At 45.1% G+C, this 15,663-nt stretch overlaps 1 protein-coding gene across 6 annotated transcripts in view; it reads left to right on the top strand.

Annotated features, from left to right (window-relative positions):
* Nucleotides 1–15,663, top strand: part of TBC1D1 (TBC1 domain family member 1) — a 201,814-nt gene that overhangs the window by 55,519 nt on the left and 130,632 nt on the right. The window contains exon 1 of one of the 6 annotated variants that reach the window (XM_057546687.1): nt 11,415–11,646. The exons of the other annotated variants lie outside the window; for them this stretch is intronic. Within the exon in view, the coding sequence (XP_057402670.1) occupies nt 11,617–11,646 (30 nt within the window). The 5' untranslated portion in view covers nt 11,415–11,616. Of the gene's footprint in view, nt 1–11,414; nt 11,647–15,663 lie in introns of those variants that run through there. 6 annotated transcript variants of the gene reach the window in all.

Raw genomic sequence — 15,663 nt, 5'->3', positions numbered from 1 at the left:
TAGGGCCCAAGTAAGTCAAAACTACAAGGCAAACTCCATGAGATCTTAAGGCTTTAGACTAATCCTCTTTGGCTTGATTCTCTGCCCGTCAGCCCCACTGGGGCACAGGTCCCACCTTCTGGACACAGTGGGGCAGAAGTTCTGCCCCTGCAGCTTTGCAGGGAGGGGTCTGACCCGCAGGGCTCTGGGAGGTCCAGCCCCCATGGCTTTGGAGTTGCGAGCATTAATGAGAATATATGAAAGCACTTGGCGTGTAATACGTGCTCAGTGGATGTTGTTCCTTCCTGACCCTCGATCTTGGAGAAGGAGTACCTCAAACAGGAGGCAGGTGACCCCTCCACTGTACTGGAGGCATTTGTTCTTGTCATCTTTCCCCCTGAGGCAAGAAACCAACTGTAGGTTGGAAAAGTTCCAAGTTGGCACCCTTGAGACCTTGAGACTGGGGAGCAGGTATGTTTTATTTCTACCTTGACCCTGAGCTAAGGCTGCCAGGAACAAACTCATCATGGGCATTTAATTTAGTACATATTCCATAGCGTTCCTGAGGGAAGGTTGGAAGGGACCTTGGAGATCATGAGTCTAACCTCCAAAATTTACAAGGTGAAAACAGGTCCAGAGATGCAACATGAGCCGCCTGAGGTCACACAGCCAGTCGTGGGCAAGTAGAAGCTAGCTGTGCCCACCTGGATGTCCAGCCCCCTGTTCCTCCTGGGCTGTCTCTGAAGCCATGCTGCCTCCGCAGAGAGAAAGGCTCCAAAGGGCTGGGTGCAAATCAATCTGGCCGCTTTAGATAAATTCTGACCATCATCTGAAGGTTGAATTTATCTTCACCTCACTCAGAGCATAACCTCTACCATGTTTGAAAAACTCCAGGTGAGGAGAGCCGTGTTCAGGCTTCTCCACTTATAAGCAAGAAACGAAAGGTGATTCCAACACAAATGGAAAAGAAAAGCCATTTCCTCCTTCTTGTATCTTCTCAGCCTTTGCATATCCTGTCAAAGCCAACATAAGTTATGTACCTTCTCTAGCTGTGTAGAGAGACCAGGAAGCAGGTGCTGGTTTATTTTATAACCTATGCATTCCTTTGCTAAGCGGTGAGCCCAGAGAGACTTTTTATCTGAAAGTTTTTAGAGGGGCATGGACCTAAGAACATAGCACGTGGATCTTAGCTTCCGGAAAGTATACTCGTTCGGTGCACCTGAGCATTGTGCCGAGCAGAGTCAGGCACACGCCTCTTGGGGAGGTGTGAGTGTACATGGCTTGGTGGACTTTTTATCGGAATCTCAAGCTCTGGCGAGGAAACAGATACGAACTGTTTTGCATGACTGTGCAGAGTGCATGGCTCTGTACCAGGCACAGGTATCCGACATGGAAGAGTCACTCTGCCCCTTTCTGGGTGCTTGCTGTGCAGTTCTGATGCAAAATACGGAAGCGCACGCGCAAAATACTGAGAGCGTTGACAGAGAGTTTCACTGATGTTTAAAACTTGGTTTTTTCCAAGGGTTTTTTAAGAGCAGTTTTAGGTTCACAGCAAAATTGAGCAGAAGGTATTTCCCATATATCCCGCCCCCCCAACAAATGCATAGCCTGCCGCGTTATCAACATCCCTATCCCTCACCAGAATGGTACATTTGTAACAGTTGGCAAACCTTCACTGACACATCATTATCACCCAAAGTCCATAGTTTACATTAGGATTCACTCTTGGTGTCGTACATTGTATGGGTTTGGACAAATGTATGTATAGCCATACATACATCCATAATGATGGATATGTATCCATCATTATAATACCATACAAAGTACTGTCACTGCCCTAAAAGTCCTCTGTGCTCTGCCTACTCATCCCTTCTCTCCCACCCCCAACCCTAGGCAACCACTGATCTTTTTACTGTCTCCATAGTTTTGCCTTTTCCAGAATGCCATATATAGCTGGAATCATGCAGTATGTAGTGTTTTCAGATTGACTTCTTTCACTTAGTAATGTACACTTAAGGTTCCTCCATGTCTTTTCATGGCTTGATCACTCATTTCTTTTTAGCACTGAATCATATTCCATTGTCTCTATGTACCACAGTTTATCCATTCACCTCCTAAAGGACGTCTTGGTTTATTCCAAGTTTTTTTTTTTTTTAATTAATTAATTAATTTACTTTTGGCTGTGTTGGGTCTTCATTTCTGCGCGAGGGCTTTCTCTAGTTGCGGCAAGCGGGGGCCACTCTTCATCGCAGTGCGCAGGCCTCTCACTGTCGTGGCCTCTCCTGTTGCGGAGCACAGGCTCCAGATGCGCAGGCTCAGCAGTTGTGGCTCACGGGCTGAGTTGCTCCGCGGCATGTGGGATCTTCCCAGACCAGGGCTCGAACCCGTGTCCCCTGCATTGGCAGGCAGATTCCTAACCACTGCGCCACCAGGGAGCCCTATTCCAAGTTTTGGTAATCATGAATGAAGATGCTATAAACAGTGGTGTGCAGGTTTTTGTGTGGACATAAATTTTCAACTCAGTTGGGTAAATAACAAGGAGTGCGATTGCTGGATTGAAACATAACACATTTAAAGAACTGGATGAAATTGAACAAATAAATTGTTTTAGAAGTGAGAAATCACTATAATCAAGGGTAGACTGGACCACCTTTTTGGGGGGAAAAAAGGAAATTATGATTTAGTATGAAAGAAGGGGAAAAGGAAGCTTTGGTCTGATTTTTATTCACTAATAGATTTGACCAGGAAACAGGAATTGACATTTTTCAGTCTAATTTTTTAAGGAAAAACATAACTTTCAGTGTAGGAAAAAAAAGTTATTTTCTGGTGAAATTAGTGCTACGCTAAGTGGTGTTTTTCATGTTCCTATTAGAAATTATAATTAAAATATCTGCATTGAAAGCTAAGCATCTCTGTTTAGTTTTAACACAGGGTGAGGATATCAAAAATCTTTTGACTCCAAATTTTCACTGTGTTTTCTTTTATGAGCTCACTGCCACTGGGTTTTTCCATGAATTTGAAACGTGTGTGTGCAATACTTTGGAAAGATTATTTGCTTAAGCTTTATAGACTGAGCTAAAAATAGAAAAACACTGTTTCTATTTTTGGAATGTCTTACCAGCTAAAAAGTGAACACAGTTGCTGTGTATATTAAGCAAAATATTGAGATGAGAACAGATATTTCAATAGCAAAATATATTAATTTAGCTGCTTTTGAAATGTCACAGTGAAACGAATTGATTGTTATTTCTACTGAAGAGAGAAGTTTGTGTCATAAAGTAAATTTCTGTTCTAATAAGACTGCTGAGTGCAGAGAGAAAAAAAGCCATCCCCAAAATGTTCACTGGTGTGAACTTTATTTTTGGGGGGATTTGTTACTCTCTGGTTCCCTCTAGAGCTCTAGAGTTACAAGTTCAATGGCTCCCTTTTTACACTGCAGAGACGTCTCAGGATTTCTAGCTGGGCTTCATCCAGTTTTTATTTATTTATTTATTTTGGCTGTGCCTCACCACTTGCGGGACCTTAGTTCCCTGACCAGGGAATTGAACCTGGGTCCTTGGCAGTGAAAGCGCCGAGTCCTAACCACTGGACCACCAGGGAATTCCCAGCCAGCTTTTAATATTGCAATGTAGTGAAGGTGGCTGGAGCTTGAGAACACTAAAAATGTTCTTGTTAAATTTGTTTACTGTTATGCTGGCTAACAAACTACAACTTGATGCACAAAATCAAAACATGACATCAGAGACCTTAATTTAAACGTTGACACAGCTCTATCAAAGTAGAGTGTTCTTCAGCTAATTCCCTGAATTTATTGTCTACCTCCAAATAAGTCTTCACAAAATTTATCTTTCCACTCTGTACTTTCACTTATTCACCAATTTATTGAGCATCCTTTGCTCTCAGGTTGGTCTTCAAATAGTCTTGCCACCCAAAGACTCCATTTTGAATCTGGCATCATTTAAAATGTGAGTACAAGTGTGTGCTTGAGAGAAAGCAAGAGATGTAGACAGGTAATGAGACACAGTGTGTGTGGGGAAGAGAAAAGCGAGATTAGCAGTGTGAGTGAGCAGGACCCATTTCTTAGGGAGGAACATCTGAACTCTCTGAAAGTGTGACAGGCTAGTAATGCTTGTGCACACCAAGTCTCTGCCCGGAATGACAGGAATTTACCAGCGAAACTTGGATGATTCACGGCATGGCTTACAGAGTGAAAGTAACAAATGGAGCACAGTCATACCGCTAGACATAGCAACCATAAAAAGGGAGAGGAAAATATTGAGATATGTCGGGGGGCCCACCCGTGCCAGAATTAGTTTTGGCTAACACACAATCTCTTCTTTGCTCTCAACTGTTTGTCTATAAACCCAGCCATGAACTTGAGTTCTCCAGCCCATCACTTCTGTTCTGTTTCTGTATTTATAATAGTCATACTGTATTAAGGGTCTCCAGAAAACCAGAACCAATAGGATATATTAGAGAGAGATATATAAGAGGAGATTTATTATAGTAATTGGCTCATGTGGTTATGGAGACCAAGAAGTCCCATGATCTGCCGTCTGCAAGCTGGAGAACCAGGAAAGCCAGTGGTGTATTTCAGTATAAGTCTGAAGGCTTGAGAATCGGGAGGGCTGATGATGTAAGTCCTGGTCTGAGTCTAAAGGCCTGAGAACCAGGAGCACTGATGTCTGATGGCAGGAGAAGATGGCGTTCTCAGCTCAAGCAGAAAGAGAGAGAGAGAGAGCGAGAGAGAGCGCATTCTCTCTTCCTCCACCTTTTTGTTCTATTCAGAACCTCAATGGATTGGATAATGTCCACCAAACATTGATGAGGGCGATCTTCTTTACTCAGTTGACCAGTTCAAATGCTAATCTCTTCCAGAGATACCCTCACAGACACACCAGAAATAATGTTGACCAGCTATCTGGGCAGCCCTTAGTGACACATGAAGATTAACCATCACACATACCCATCATCAACCTACAACAATCACTGCTACTGCTGCTACTGAAGTTTCTCCTTCTCCTTCTTCTTCTTCTCCTTCTCCTTCTCCTTCTCCTTCTTCTTCCCCTTCCCCTCCTCCCCCTCCTCCCCCTCCTCATCATCCTCCTCCTATAGCTAACATCCACTAACATTTCCTAAGCTCCTACTGTGTGCAAGGATTCAGTCTGAGTGCTTTATATGCATCCCATTTAATCCTGAAACTAGCCCTTTGAAGTGTGGGTTCCATTGTTATACAAGCTTAGGGAGATAATTTATGTAAAGTCATTAAACCATCATCACATAGAGGGATTTTAAAAATTGAGATATAATTCACATGCCATGAAATTTGGGGGTTTAGTATATTCACAAAGTTTTGTAACCATAACATGACCACTATCTAATTCCAAAATATTTTCATCACCTCTAAAAGAAACCTCATACTCTTTAGCAGTCACTCTCCATGTTTCCTGCTCCCTAATCCCTGGAAACTACGAATCTTTCTTTCTCTTTCGATTTGTCTATTCTGGATATTTCTTATAAATGGAACTATACAATATATAGTATTTTGTGTCTGGCTTCTTTCACTTAGCATACTGTTTTCAAGGTCCATTTACGTTGTAGCATGCATTGGTACTTTATCACTTTTTATGACCAAATAATACTCTGTTGTGTGGGTACACTATCCATTCATCAGTCGATGGACATTTGGGTTGTTTCCACTTTTTAGCCATTATGGATAATGCTATTGTGAACATTCATTACAATTGTTTTCATGGACATATGTTTTCAATTCATACAGAGGGACTTTTTTCATGACTTTTCTGGATTTGATAGTATCTCAGCAAATATTTTTTCTGGGGACTTCCCTTGTGGTGCAGTGGATAAGACTCCACACTCCCAATGCAGGGGGCCAGGGTTCGATCCCTGGTCAGGGAACTAGATCCCATGTGCATGCCGCAACTAAGAGTTCTCATGCCACAGCTGAGGAGGCTGCCTGCCGCAACTAAGACCCGGTGCAACCAAATAAATAAATAAATATTAAAAAAAAATACTTTTTCTGGAAACAAATTTTTATGCCAATGAGGGATGACTGCACACCCCCAAACTACCATTTACTAAAACGCTCTCTCTGCAATGTGAGCTCTGATTTCTATTCTATCTGTCCTGGTAAGGCTTGATTTTCAGAGATGAGCCCCAATCCTTCATGCCAGCTTGTCCTTCTTCCTGGAAAACCCACTCGCTCATCTCCATCTGTAAAAGTCCTGATGTCTTCCAGCCAGGATGCTGGCTCTTCCTTTGCAGCCGGAAGTTACCTTTCGTTCCTTTGGGACTCGGTGGAGCTTCACCTGGGCCCTTCTCTTGGTACTTTTCACTCTTCCCTGCTACGCTGTGTGCCTATGCTTCAGGTCTGATCATCTTTGCTATTCCTTGCTAGGACACGTGTTTGCTTTACACAATAGGTGCTAATGAATATTCATGAACTGATTCTTGATCAGTTGCTGTGATATCGTGATTTATAATAGGATATATATTTTTGGGCTTTGTACCCCTTTCCGGCACAGAGCTCCTAAAACCCTTGGAATTTCCTGCGAAGAGAACAATGAAGGTGTCTTTTGTTATGTTAATCAGTTGACTTTTGGAAAGCCCCTAGGTCCCTTTAGCATGCAGGTTGGTTGCTAGGGGAACCAACCTTGTGATTAGAAGGTTGAAACTTTCAGTCCCACCCCCTGAACTCCGCCGAAGGGAGAGGGGCTGGAGAGTGAGTTCAGTCGCCAAAGGCCTATGTATGAAGCCTCCATAAGAACCCAAAAGGATGGGGTTTGGAGAGCTTCGGGGTTGGTAAACAGGTGCAGATTTGAGGAGAGTGGTATTTGAGAAAGAGCATGGAAAGTTCCCCCCGCCGCACCTTGTTCCCCATAACTTGCCCTGTGCATCTCTTTCATTCTGCTGTTCCTGAGTTATATCCTTTTATAATAAACTGGTGATCTAGTAAGTAAAATGTTTCCCTGAGTTCTGTGAGCTACTCTAGCAAATTAATTGAACCCAAGGATGGGGTCATTGGAACCGGTTGGTCAGAGGCACAGGCGACACCCTGGACTTGGGATTGGTGTCTGAAGTTGGGAGGGAGGGCAGTCTTGTAGGACTGAGCCCTTATTCTTTGGGATCTGATACAATCTCCAGGTAGATAGTGTCAGAATTGAGTTGAATTGTAGGACACTTAGCTGGTGTCCCGGAATAGCATGGTGATGTGGGAAGAAAAGCCAAAACAAAACACATTGTAACTGCTGTCAGAATCCTAGTTACCAAGTGCCAAGTGGTTCTGATTCACTTGAAACCAAGTCTCGAGCTTCCTTGTGGAGTTGGTGTCACAATGGCTCTATTTTTAACCAGGTCTTGTGGCGGGGAGGAACAGGTTGCAGAGTGAGGTCATGCTTCCTACCTCTGCACCCTCCACATTTCAGTTGGTGGAGAGCTGCCTGTCAGCATCTCCTGAACTCTCAGGAGGTATTGCTGTCCTTGACCCTTGCTCCTCTTCAAAGGAGGAACACAGAAGGGCAGGCGTGTCAAGTTTATTTGGGGAGTTATGATCAGGCTTAGTAGATGAGCACCTCTTCCAGTTCCTGGGTTTACCCCCCCTTTTTAGTCCTCCTTTAATGTCTCAGGAAAACTGATGGTGAGACATTAAAGCTTCCTTTTAAAGTTACTTAGACAGTAGTCTCAGATTTTCTGTAGAACCTACTTATTTAGATCTCTGCAGTCCTAGTCAGATAGCCTATTGCTCTCCACAGAGCAACTTTTTTTTTTTTTTTTTTTTAAACAAGGGATCTAGAACTATGCAAGCGGTTGGTTCTCAATCCTGGCTGATAATCAGAATCTCTCTCTCTCTCCCTGCCCCCCCTCACTCTCTCTCTCTCTCTCTCTCTCACACACACACACACACACACACACACACACACACGATACACACTCCTCCAAGCTCACACATTTTGCTTGGCTGGGTGGAGTGTTTTAATAATTGAGCATGCATTCTCCATGAATGCATGCGACAGTTCATTCATTCCTTATTGTCTCACACCTGGCCCTCTGTACACATTTATATGACCTACCTGCTCTTTGAGGTCTCTGAGCATTCCACCCTGCCACAGAGCAGCCAAATCATCTGCCCTCCTTCCTCACCCACTTGCCTTGTCATCACAGGTAACTCTGATAGAAAATCAGGGCTGGGAACCATCAGCATCTTTGAGCAATGATTATTCTGTCTGTAAGCGTTCTTGATTCTGGCTGAAAAAGAATCAATGGGGAGCTATTAAAAATTACCCATGCCCCCTCTACGTACAGTCCTTCCCTGGGGGAATATACAGTTTCTTAGAGAAGGATACATTTTTCAGATCGGAGAAATAGATTTTAAGGAAAATTGTTTTGAATGTGAGATCTGTTAGACTGTCTGATGTAAAAGTTTCCCTTTAATGAACTTCCAGATTATAATAGAATTTCTGTTGGCAAGCTACATGTTGGCAGGGAATGAAGAACTTTCATGTAATATTTAGTGTTAGAGCCCCAGACGTTACTATCAAGTCCACCCATTGGAAAGGTTCTTACGTTCCCATTAAATGAGTGATTCTGCCCAGATCAGGCAGGGAGACCTGGAGCAGAAGGAGATGGAGACCTGAGTCTAAAATCATGTAAGGTTTAGGCAAGTGCAAACCAGAAACTGCGGGAGACTCCACATTGATGTGTATATACATGGAGAATTGGGTCCAGGTATAGTTATTTAATTAATTAATTAATTTTTGGCTGCGTTGTGTCTTCATTGCTGCGCGCCGGCTTTTCTCTAATTGCGACGAGCATGGGCTACTCTTCTTTGCGGTCATTGCGGTGGCTTCTCTTGTTGCGGAGCACGGGCTTTAGGCGTGCGGGCTTCAGTAGTTGTGGCACGTGGGCTCAGTAGCTGTGGCTCGCGGGCTCTAGAGCGCAGGCTCAGTAGTTGTGGCACACGGGCTTAGTTGCTCCGCGGCATGTGGGATCTTCCCAGACCAGGGCTCAAACCCGTGTCCCCTCCATTGGCAGGAGGATTCTTAACCACTGCGCCACCAGGGAAGTCCAGGGGTCCAGGTTTAAACAATGAAGCCTGGATGTCCCTATTTCACCTGTCATATTGTAACTGTCATATTCAGGATTTAGTCTTAAACTTTTTTTTTTGCAAGAAGTGCAATTCTCCTTCTAAATTTAATGTAATTTCTCTTTTTTGCCTTCTTACCTCCTGCTGAAGAAGTAGAAAGTTTATCTCAGTCAGTTGGAGGTAATTCAGGTTTCTGTAGTCCATTTCGAGTTCTCCGCATCCTTTCCCCTGAGTTGCTTCTCAGTCCTGGGCATTTTCGTAGAGCTCAGGCTAGGGATTGGAGTGATGGTGTGTGGTGACATTTGTCATCCATCCAGCTTATCCATGCCTGGTCCTCAGCTGCCCAGCCACTCCCATCACAACGATGTTGCTTCCCCGTACTTCTCCAGGTCTCTCTCTGCTGAGCTAGTTCATGCCATCGCAAGGATGAAGGACAGTTTTAGCTGTTCTCTCCAGGGGCTGTTGGTCACTTACATTATTTTAAGGCCAATGTCTGTGAATCTCATATACTAGTGCATTTCAAACTTTATGTATATCCTAGCCACCTGAAGTCATGGTAAAATGAAGGTTCTGACTCCATAGGACGGGATATTAGGGCAGGGTCTGAGAGTCTGCATTTCTAACAATTGCCAGGTGATGCCAAGGCAGCTGGTCCATGGATCACACTTTGAGTAGTGAGGCTGTGGTGGCCATAAAGGCTCTTACTTTGATGGAGCTCTCAGCCTCTATCTCTTCCGCTTGCTTGGGGAAGTAATGTGATAACAGAGAAAGATTTGGTTAAATGGCTGCAAATGCACTCCCATTTTCCACCTCTTAATTTCTTTTGGGAACATCACTGCTGAAAAGAATGAAAGAATAGCACTTCTCTAATATGCTCTGAAGGCCCTTTTCAAGTACCCAGGGAGGCTTTGTTAGAATGCTATCACTCTTGACTTTCACCATGCCTTTATCATTTATCTTGTTCCCATGTACCCTACCTGGGAGGAGAAAAAAAAGATAAAACCCCTCCCTCCACCGTGGTCCTCTCTTGGTATTTATGTCCTTGTGTAATCCCCTTACCTTGAGTGTGGACTAGACTGAATGCGGCAGAAGTCTTGGGATGTCACTTCTGAGATTAGTTTATAAAACCATTGACTTCCTTCTTGGACACGTGCTTTTTCTTGGATCACTTGTGCTAGGGGATGCAGGCTGCCATACTGTGAGCAGCCCTACGGGGAGAACCACATGCTGCAGGAAGAAACTGAGGCCTTAAGTCCAAGAGCCTGCAAGGAACTGAATCCTGGGAACAACTATGCGCTTGAAAGTGGATCCTTCAGTCCCAGTCTTGAGATGACTGCAGCCCCGGCTAACAGACCTTGAGTCAGAGGGACCAGCTAAGATGCTCCCCGGATTTTTGACCCACAGAAACTGTTGTTTCCAGCTTCATAGTTTTGGGGTAATTTGTTATGCAGCAATAGATAATGAACCCACCTAACTCAGATGCCAGGCATTTGGGGAACTTCATTAAAATGTCCTACTGGCCTGTCACGAAGATAAGGCACAATTAATATGACAAGAGGAAAGAAGCAAAATTATGGGGTTAGGGTGGCTATTTGGCTTGAGGAGCTCAGTGAGTGGCGCCACGTGACACATATATTTACACATCGGTTATTAATGTGTCCTTTGGCCTTTTTTATTTTTCCAACGTGCAACTCTTGGGTGTCTGAGTTCGAAACTCGGCTTAACCTCTGTACCTATAAACTGACTACACTGCTTATCATCTTGCCTTGGGAGAGAAGAAAACTGGTGAAACCAACATTTCTCACGTTGCTGAAACCTCCCAGCTGGCAGGAACTGAAGGTTCTTTTTCCACCACCCCTTTTCTAGTCTCAACAGCTGAGTTTTCTGGCTCCAAGAAAACCACCTTTGATTATATAAAGGTATTAGGAGTTAGGGGAACACTAGCCCTTTTGTTACCAGCAATCCGGAGCGTTTAGGAAGAAACGCTGCGGGGGCGACGGTAACCCCTGGAATGCTGGGCGGGCTTTGTGTTTGCTCCAACTCTGGGGCTTTTACCGAACCTCAAGGAGAGGAATTCCTAGTTTTCTGAAAGTTGGGCGAAACGGACCCCAGAGGCCTAGAAAGCCGCGTCCCTAGCCGTTAGGGCTTACGACTCCTCCCCCAGTAGCCGCGCAGCCGGGGGCGTCCCGGAGGAGGGCGACCCCCGCGGGTCCCAACTTCCCGCCGCCAGCCGAGCGTGGGGGGTGGGCGGGGTGGGGGCGGGGTCGGCCGCGCTCCCTCCCCTCCGCTCCCCTCCCCCACTCTCCCCACCCACTTCCCTTTCTCGGCCGGGCAGCCCTGCGGGCGCGACCTCTCTGGGCAGTGACGAGCGGGGAGGAGCCCGCCGCCGCCGCCGCCGCCGCCGCCGCCGCCGCCGCGGGGGGAGCCATGCCCGGGCCCAGCCGCGCCCCGAGCCCGCCCCCGGCTGCCCGCCGCCCCTCGGGCCGGCGGCGGGAGTGAGCGGGAGCTGCGGGCGACGAGCCTCCGCCCGGCCCGCGATGTCACCATTGTTCAGCTGGGTGGCCAAGGTAGGCGGCGTCGGGGCCGCGTCGGGACGGCGCCCTTTACGGTAGCTGACGGCCCGGGAGCCGGCGTCCGGGCGGGCGCGGCTTGGGGAACCTTGGTAACCGTCGGGCCGCGGGGAGTGCGGAGCGCGGAGAGCGCCCGCGGCCTTGGGGGGGAACCCGACCGCGGCGGGGTCGCCCCGCTGCCCGAGGACCGCTGCCGGAGAGCGGCCAAGGCGGCCCCGGTCTTTCACCAGGTGGTTCTCATTCATTAGCGTTTCTTCCCCGTGGGGCGAACGGGCTAGTGGCGTCACGCCCATTTCACAGGTGGGGAGAGTGAGGCTCGACGCCTGGCGGGTGGGCTTCTCCGGCTCCCGAAGTGCCCCCACCGCACGCCGCGGATTCGCCGCGAGGTGTTTCCCGGCGGCGGGACCTCGCGCGTCAGCCTCCCGGGTACAGGTTTGTGCTCGGTTGTCTGGGATAGTGCACTGGAGGATTCCCGAAGGCTGAACTTGGTGCGCTTAGAGGATGTCTGTCTTTTGTTTTTAACTCGCTGGTTTCCAGGGGCAGGTTTTGGAGTCTGAATTTTAGTACATGTGCTGCCGAAGCGAGCACGGAGTCTGAATTTTAAACGTAAGTTCTTTCTATTTCCTTAAAGTTTTATTTTTAGAACATTGGCGCCTTCAGAATCACTAAGCGTTACGAGTCCGGGCCGATTCCGCTATCGCAAAGATGAAGGGATTGGAGTGGATTTCTAGAGTTCTCATCAGTTTGAGAAGGCAGTAATAGAGTAATACCCTCCCGGAGTACCAGGTGTTTGTGTGTTTTGAATGATGCAGCTCTCAAAGCTTCCACAGGTCGGCGGGTTAATGGGGCACCTTCCTCGCGCCCCACGGGCTCCTCTCTTCGCCAGACCCTTCGCAGAGCTCGCTCTTGGTGTATGGCAGGTTGGTTGAGCAATTAAACTCACAGTGGGAGAACCCATTAGCCGTTCTGTGACCCTTTACAAATAATAGATGGTGGTATCTCTAGTTATGATGCAGCGCTTTTAGAGTGTTAAACTACATTTTTATAAATACCTATTTATGAGACAGATAAAGCTTTGCCTAGCATTTAAGTGGTAATAAACTGGAGGCACAGAAACCGGATAACACGAGTTATTAGACGGGCACTACCCATCCTCACCAGAATCTTCACTTCCTGAAACATAGCTAGTAGTAAAGTGAAGTGACTTTCAAACAAGTTGTGAGTTGTTATAAGGTAGTTTTGTACTGAAGAAAAATTAATAATGCCCAGATTTTCTGGCTTGAAGTGATAGCTAATTGGCTTTTATAAATAATGCTAAAATTTAAGAATGTTATATAGTTTAAAAAGTAATTCAGGGTGTGTATATTACTCATTCTCGGTTGAGGATTTGGGTCTACTTTTGTTATACACTGCAAGGCCAAAAGGAGGAAAAAAATAGACTCACTGTGTTGTTTTATTCGAAAATCAAGAGGTAAATCTAAGAAAACCTTACTGCTAGTACTGTTTTGTAGTTTTATTTATTTTCCTAAAACATATTTAATAAGATCCTTTTCACTTATAGGAGTGAGGTAGACTTTTGTTTACATTGGCCTACAGAGGTGATGGTGAAAACAGCAAGCCAAAGCCTTATTTAAAAAAGAAATCAAGGATTGTCAGCTTTCTGCAACTGGCAGTACTTTTGAAAAGCTCGTGTAAAAAATGAACAGCATGTTGATAACTTGATCTGAATTCTGAATCATGTCATTCCAAATTTGTTTAAACTACAGAACAACAACAAAAAACTGAAATTTTTTGGAGTAAAGTTATGTCAGTTGTCATCATAATTTTTAAAAATGTAGTTCTTTTGTATTTTATTTTTTCTAGGTGTTGTGCTATTGTAAATTGCATCCTGTAATTGATTTTTGTAGGCAATGTGTTATTCTGTGAGAGCTTTTAGAATATGAAGTTACTCTTTGAGAGTTCAGTTCTCGGGGTTATAGATTATAATAGTGGCTTTCTATGGAACCTGTTTGGTGTTCAGTTCAGAGACAAGTCATTAACACACTTTGCATTTTAGACTAGGAAATGTTTTAAAAGTAGAAACAAGAGGCACAGATAAGACACAGAACTGTATACTCCCAAAGTGCATTTATGTTAGATTTTAGAATAACCCTTCAAGAACACATAAATGCATATGAGCACACACCTCGCACAAACACTTGCACATCTAATTCCTACTTTGACCTTTGTAAACTGCAGCCCAACACCTGTTAGGGAAGAAAGGGAGTGGGTGTCACTTGATGCAGGTGGTTACCTGAACATTAACTTGTTTTTCTTGGGTGATGCATTTAGTAGTGTGTGAATACTGAACATGTAGAGTAATTTCATGGTGTAAGAATAAAGCCAAAATAAAGAAGAATTTTATTTCAAAGAGATTATCTGTTAAAGGAAAAATTAAGATACACTTTTTAAAATTAGACATGTCCTGGAACATTAAGGCAGGTGTGCATTATATTAAAATGAGGCCAGGCTTATAGAGGTGTGGTTTCTTGATTAGTCTTTCGCTGGGGACACGGAGTTTGTTTTTTTAAAAAAATAAATTTATCTATTTATTTATGGCTGTGTTGGGTGTTTGTTGCTGCACACGGGCTTTCTCTGGTTGTGGCGAGCGGGGGCTACTCTTCATTGCGGTGTGAGGGCTTCTGATTGCGGTGGCTTCTCTTGTTGCGGAGCACGGGCTCCAGATGCACGGGCTTCAGTAGTTGTGGCTCGCAGGCTCTAGAGCGCAGGCTCAGTAGTTGTGGCGCATGGGCTTAGTTGCTCTGCGCCGTGTGGGATCTTCCCGGGCCAGGGCTGGGAACCCATGTCCCCTGCATTGGCAGGTGGATTCTTAACCACTGCGCCACCAGGGAAGTCCCAACAGTGGAGTTTTTACATAGATTACAGTATATAAATAAAAACAAGTTTCTCTAGCTTTGTGATTTTTATACTAAGTCCACAGACATCCCTGGCAGTTCTGAGTATTTCTGTTGATTGTTTCTATGCCTCCACTTACCTATTGGTGAAGACTAACAGCAACAGAACTGCCAGGTAACTTTCTGAATTCCCTTGGATCTGCACCCACCTGTAAAGATGATGGCTAACATTACTGCTAGTATCTCAAATTAGTGGATTTTAAAAATATATATGTCAGTTTATCAGATGAAATGGAAAATGGGACCTAAATATAGCTAAATTTGCTGTGTTCTCAAATCCAAGTCCAGTTTCATATAGCTCATGCCTTGTATTAAGCTATTTTCCAGTGCTTATATATGTATTCAGCAGATATTTAGTGGGTACCTTCTGTGTACCAGGCACTGTTCATGCCCTGAAGGAATTAGTTCATTTTGTGCCAAAGGTTTATCTTTTAAAAATGTGCGGGCCTTCCCTGATGGTCCACTGGTTAAGACTTGTGCTCCCAATGCAGGGGGCCCGGGTTCGATCCCTGGTCAGGGAAATAGATCCCACATGCCGCAACGAAGATCCCGCGTGCCTCAACCAAGACCCGGCACAGCCAAATAAATAAATATTTAAAAAATGTGCACACTGAAGCTTTGTAAGCCAAATATTTAAAAATGCATTAGGGAAGGAGTCCTTTTGTAAACTTGTGCTCAATCACTGATTAATATTTTATGTAAAACCAGGTTTTTCATATTTTGGCTTTGCTTAAAACGTGGGTTTTATAGCCATTATTCATTCAACAAGTTATTTAACAAATGTGTTCAACACGGATACAGTTATTGAGCACCTACTATGTGCCGGGTACTGTTTGAGGAGCTGGAGTTGAGCAGTGAATAGGCAGACCAGGTGCCTGTTTTCATGGCGTTCAAATTCTAGGCGGGAGAGACAGTGAAGAAGGAAACAAGCATAAGCAAGGTAATTGCAGATGGTGGTGAGTATTAGGAAGGCAAGTTAGCAGGGTGGTTTGGTTGAGAGTGCGTGGGGCCTGGGTGGCAGGGAGGTGGCATTTCACCTGAGTGGTAAGAGGGCCCTGAA

This window comes from Balaenoptera acutorostrata, chromosome 5, assembly GCF_949987535.1.
Source record: "Balaenoptera acutorostrata chromosome 5, mBalAcu1.1, whole genome shotgun sequence".
Classification (NCBI taxonomy): Eukaryota; Metazoa; Chordata; class Mammalia; order Artiodactyla; family Balaenopteridae; genus Balaenoptera; species Balaenoptera acutorostrata.
This window is presented reverse-complemented; position numbering and strand designations above follow the sequence as displayed.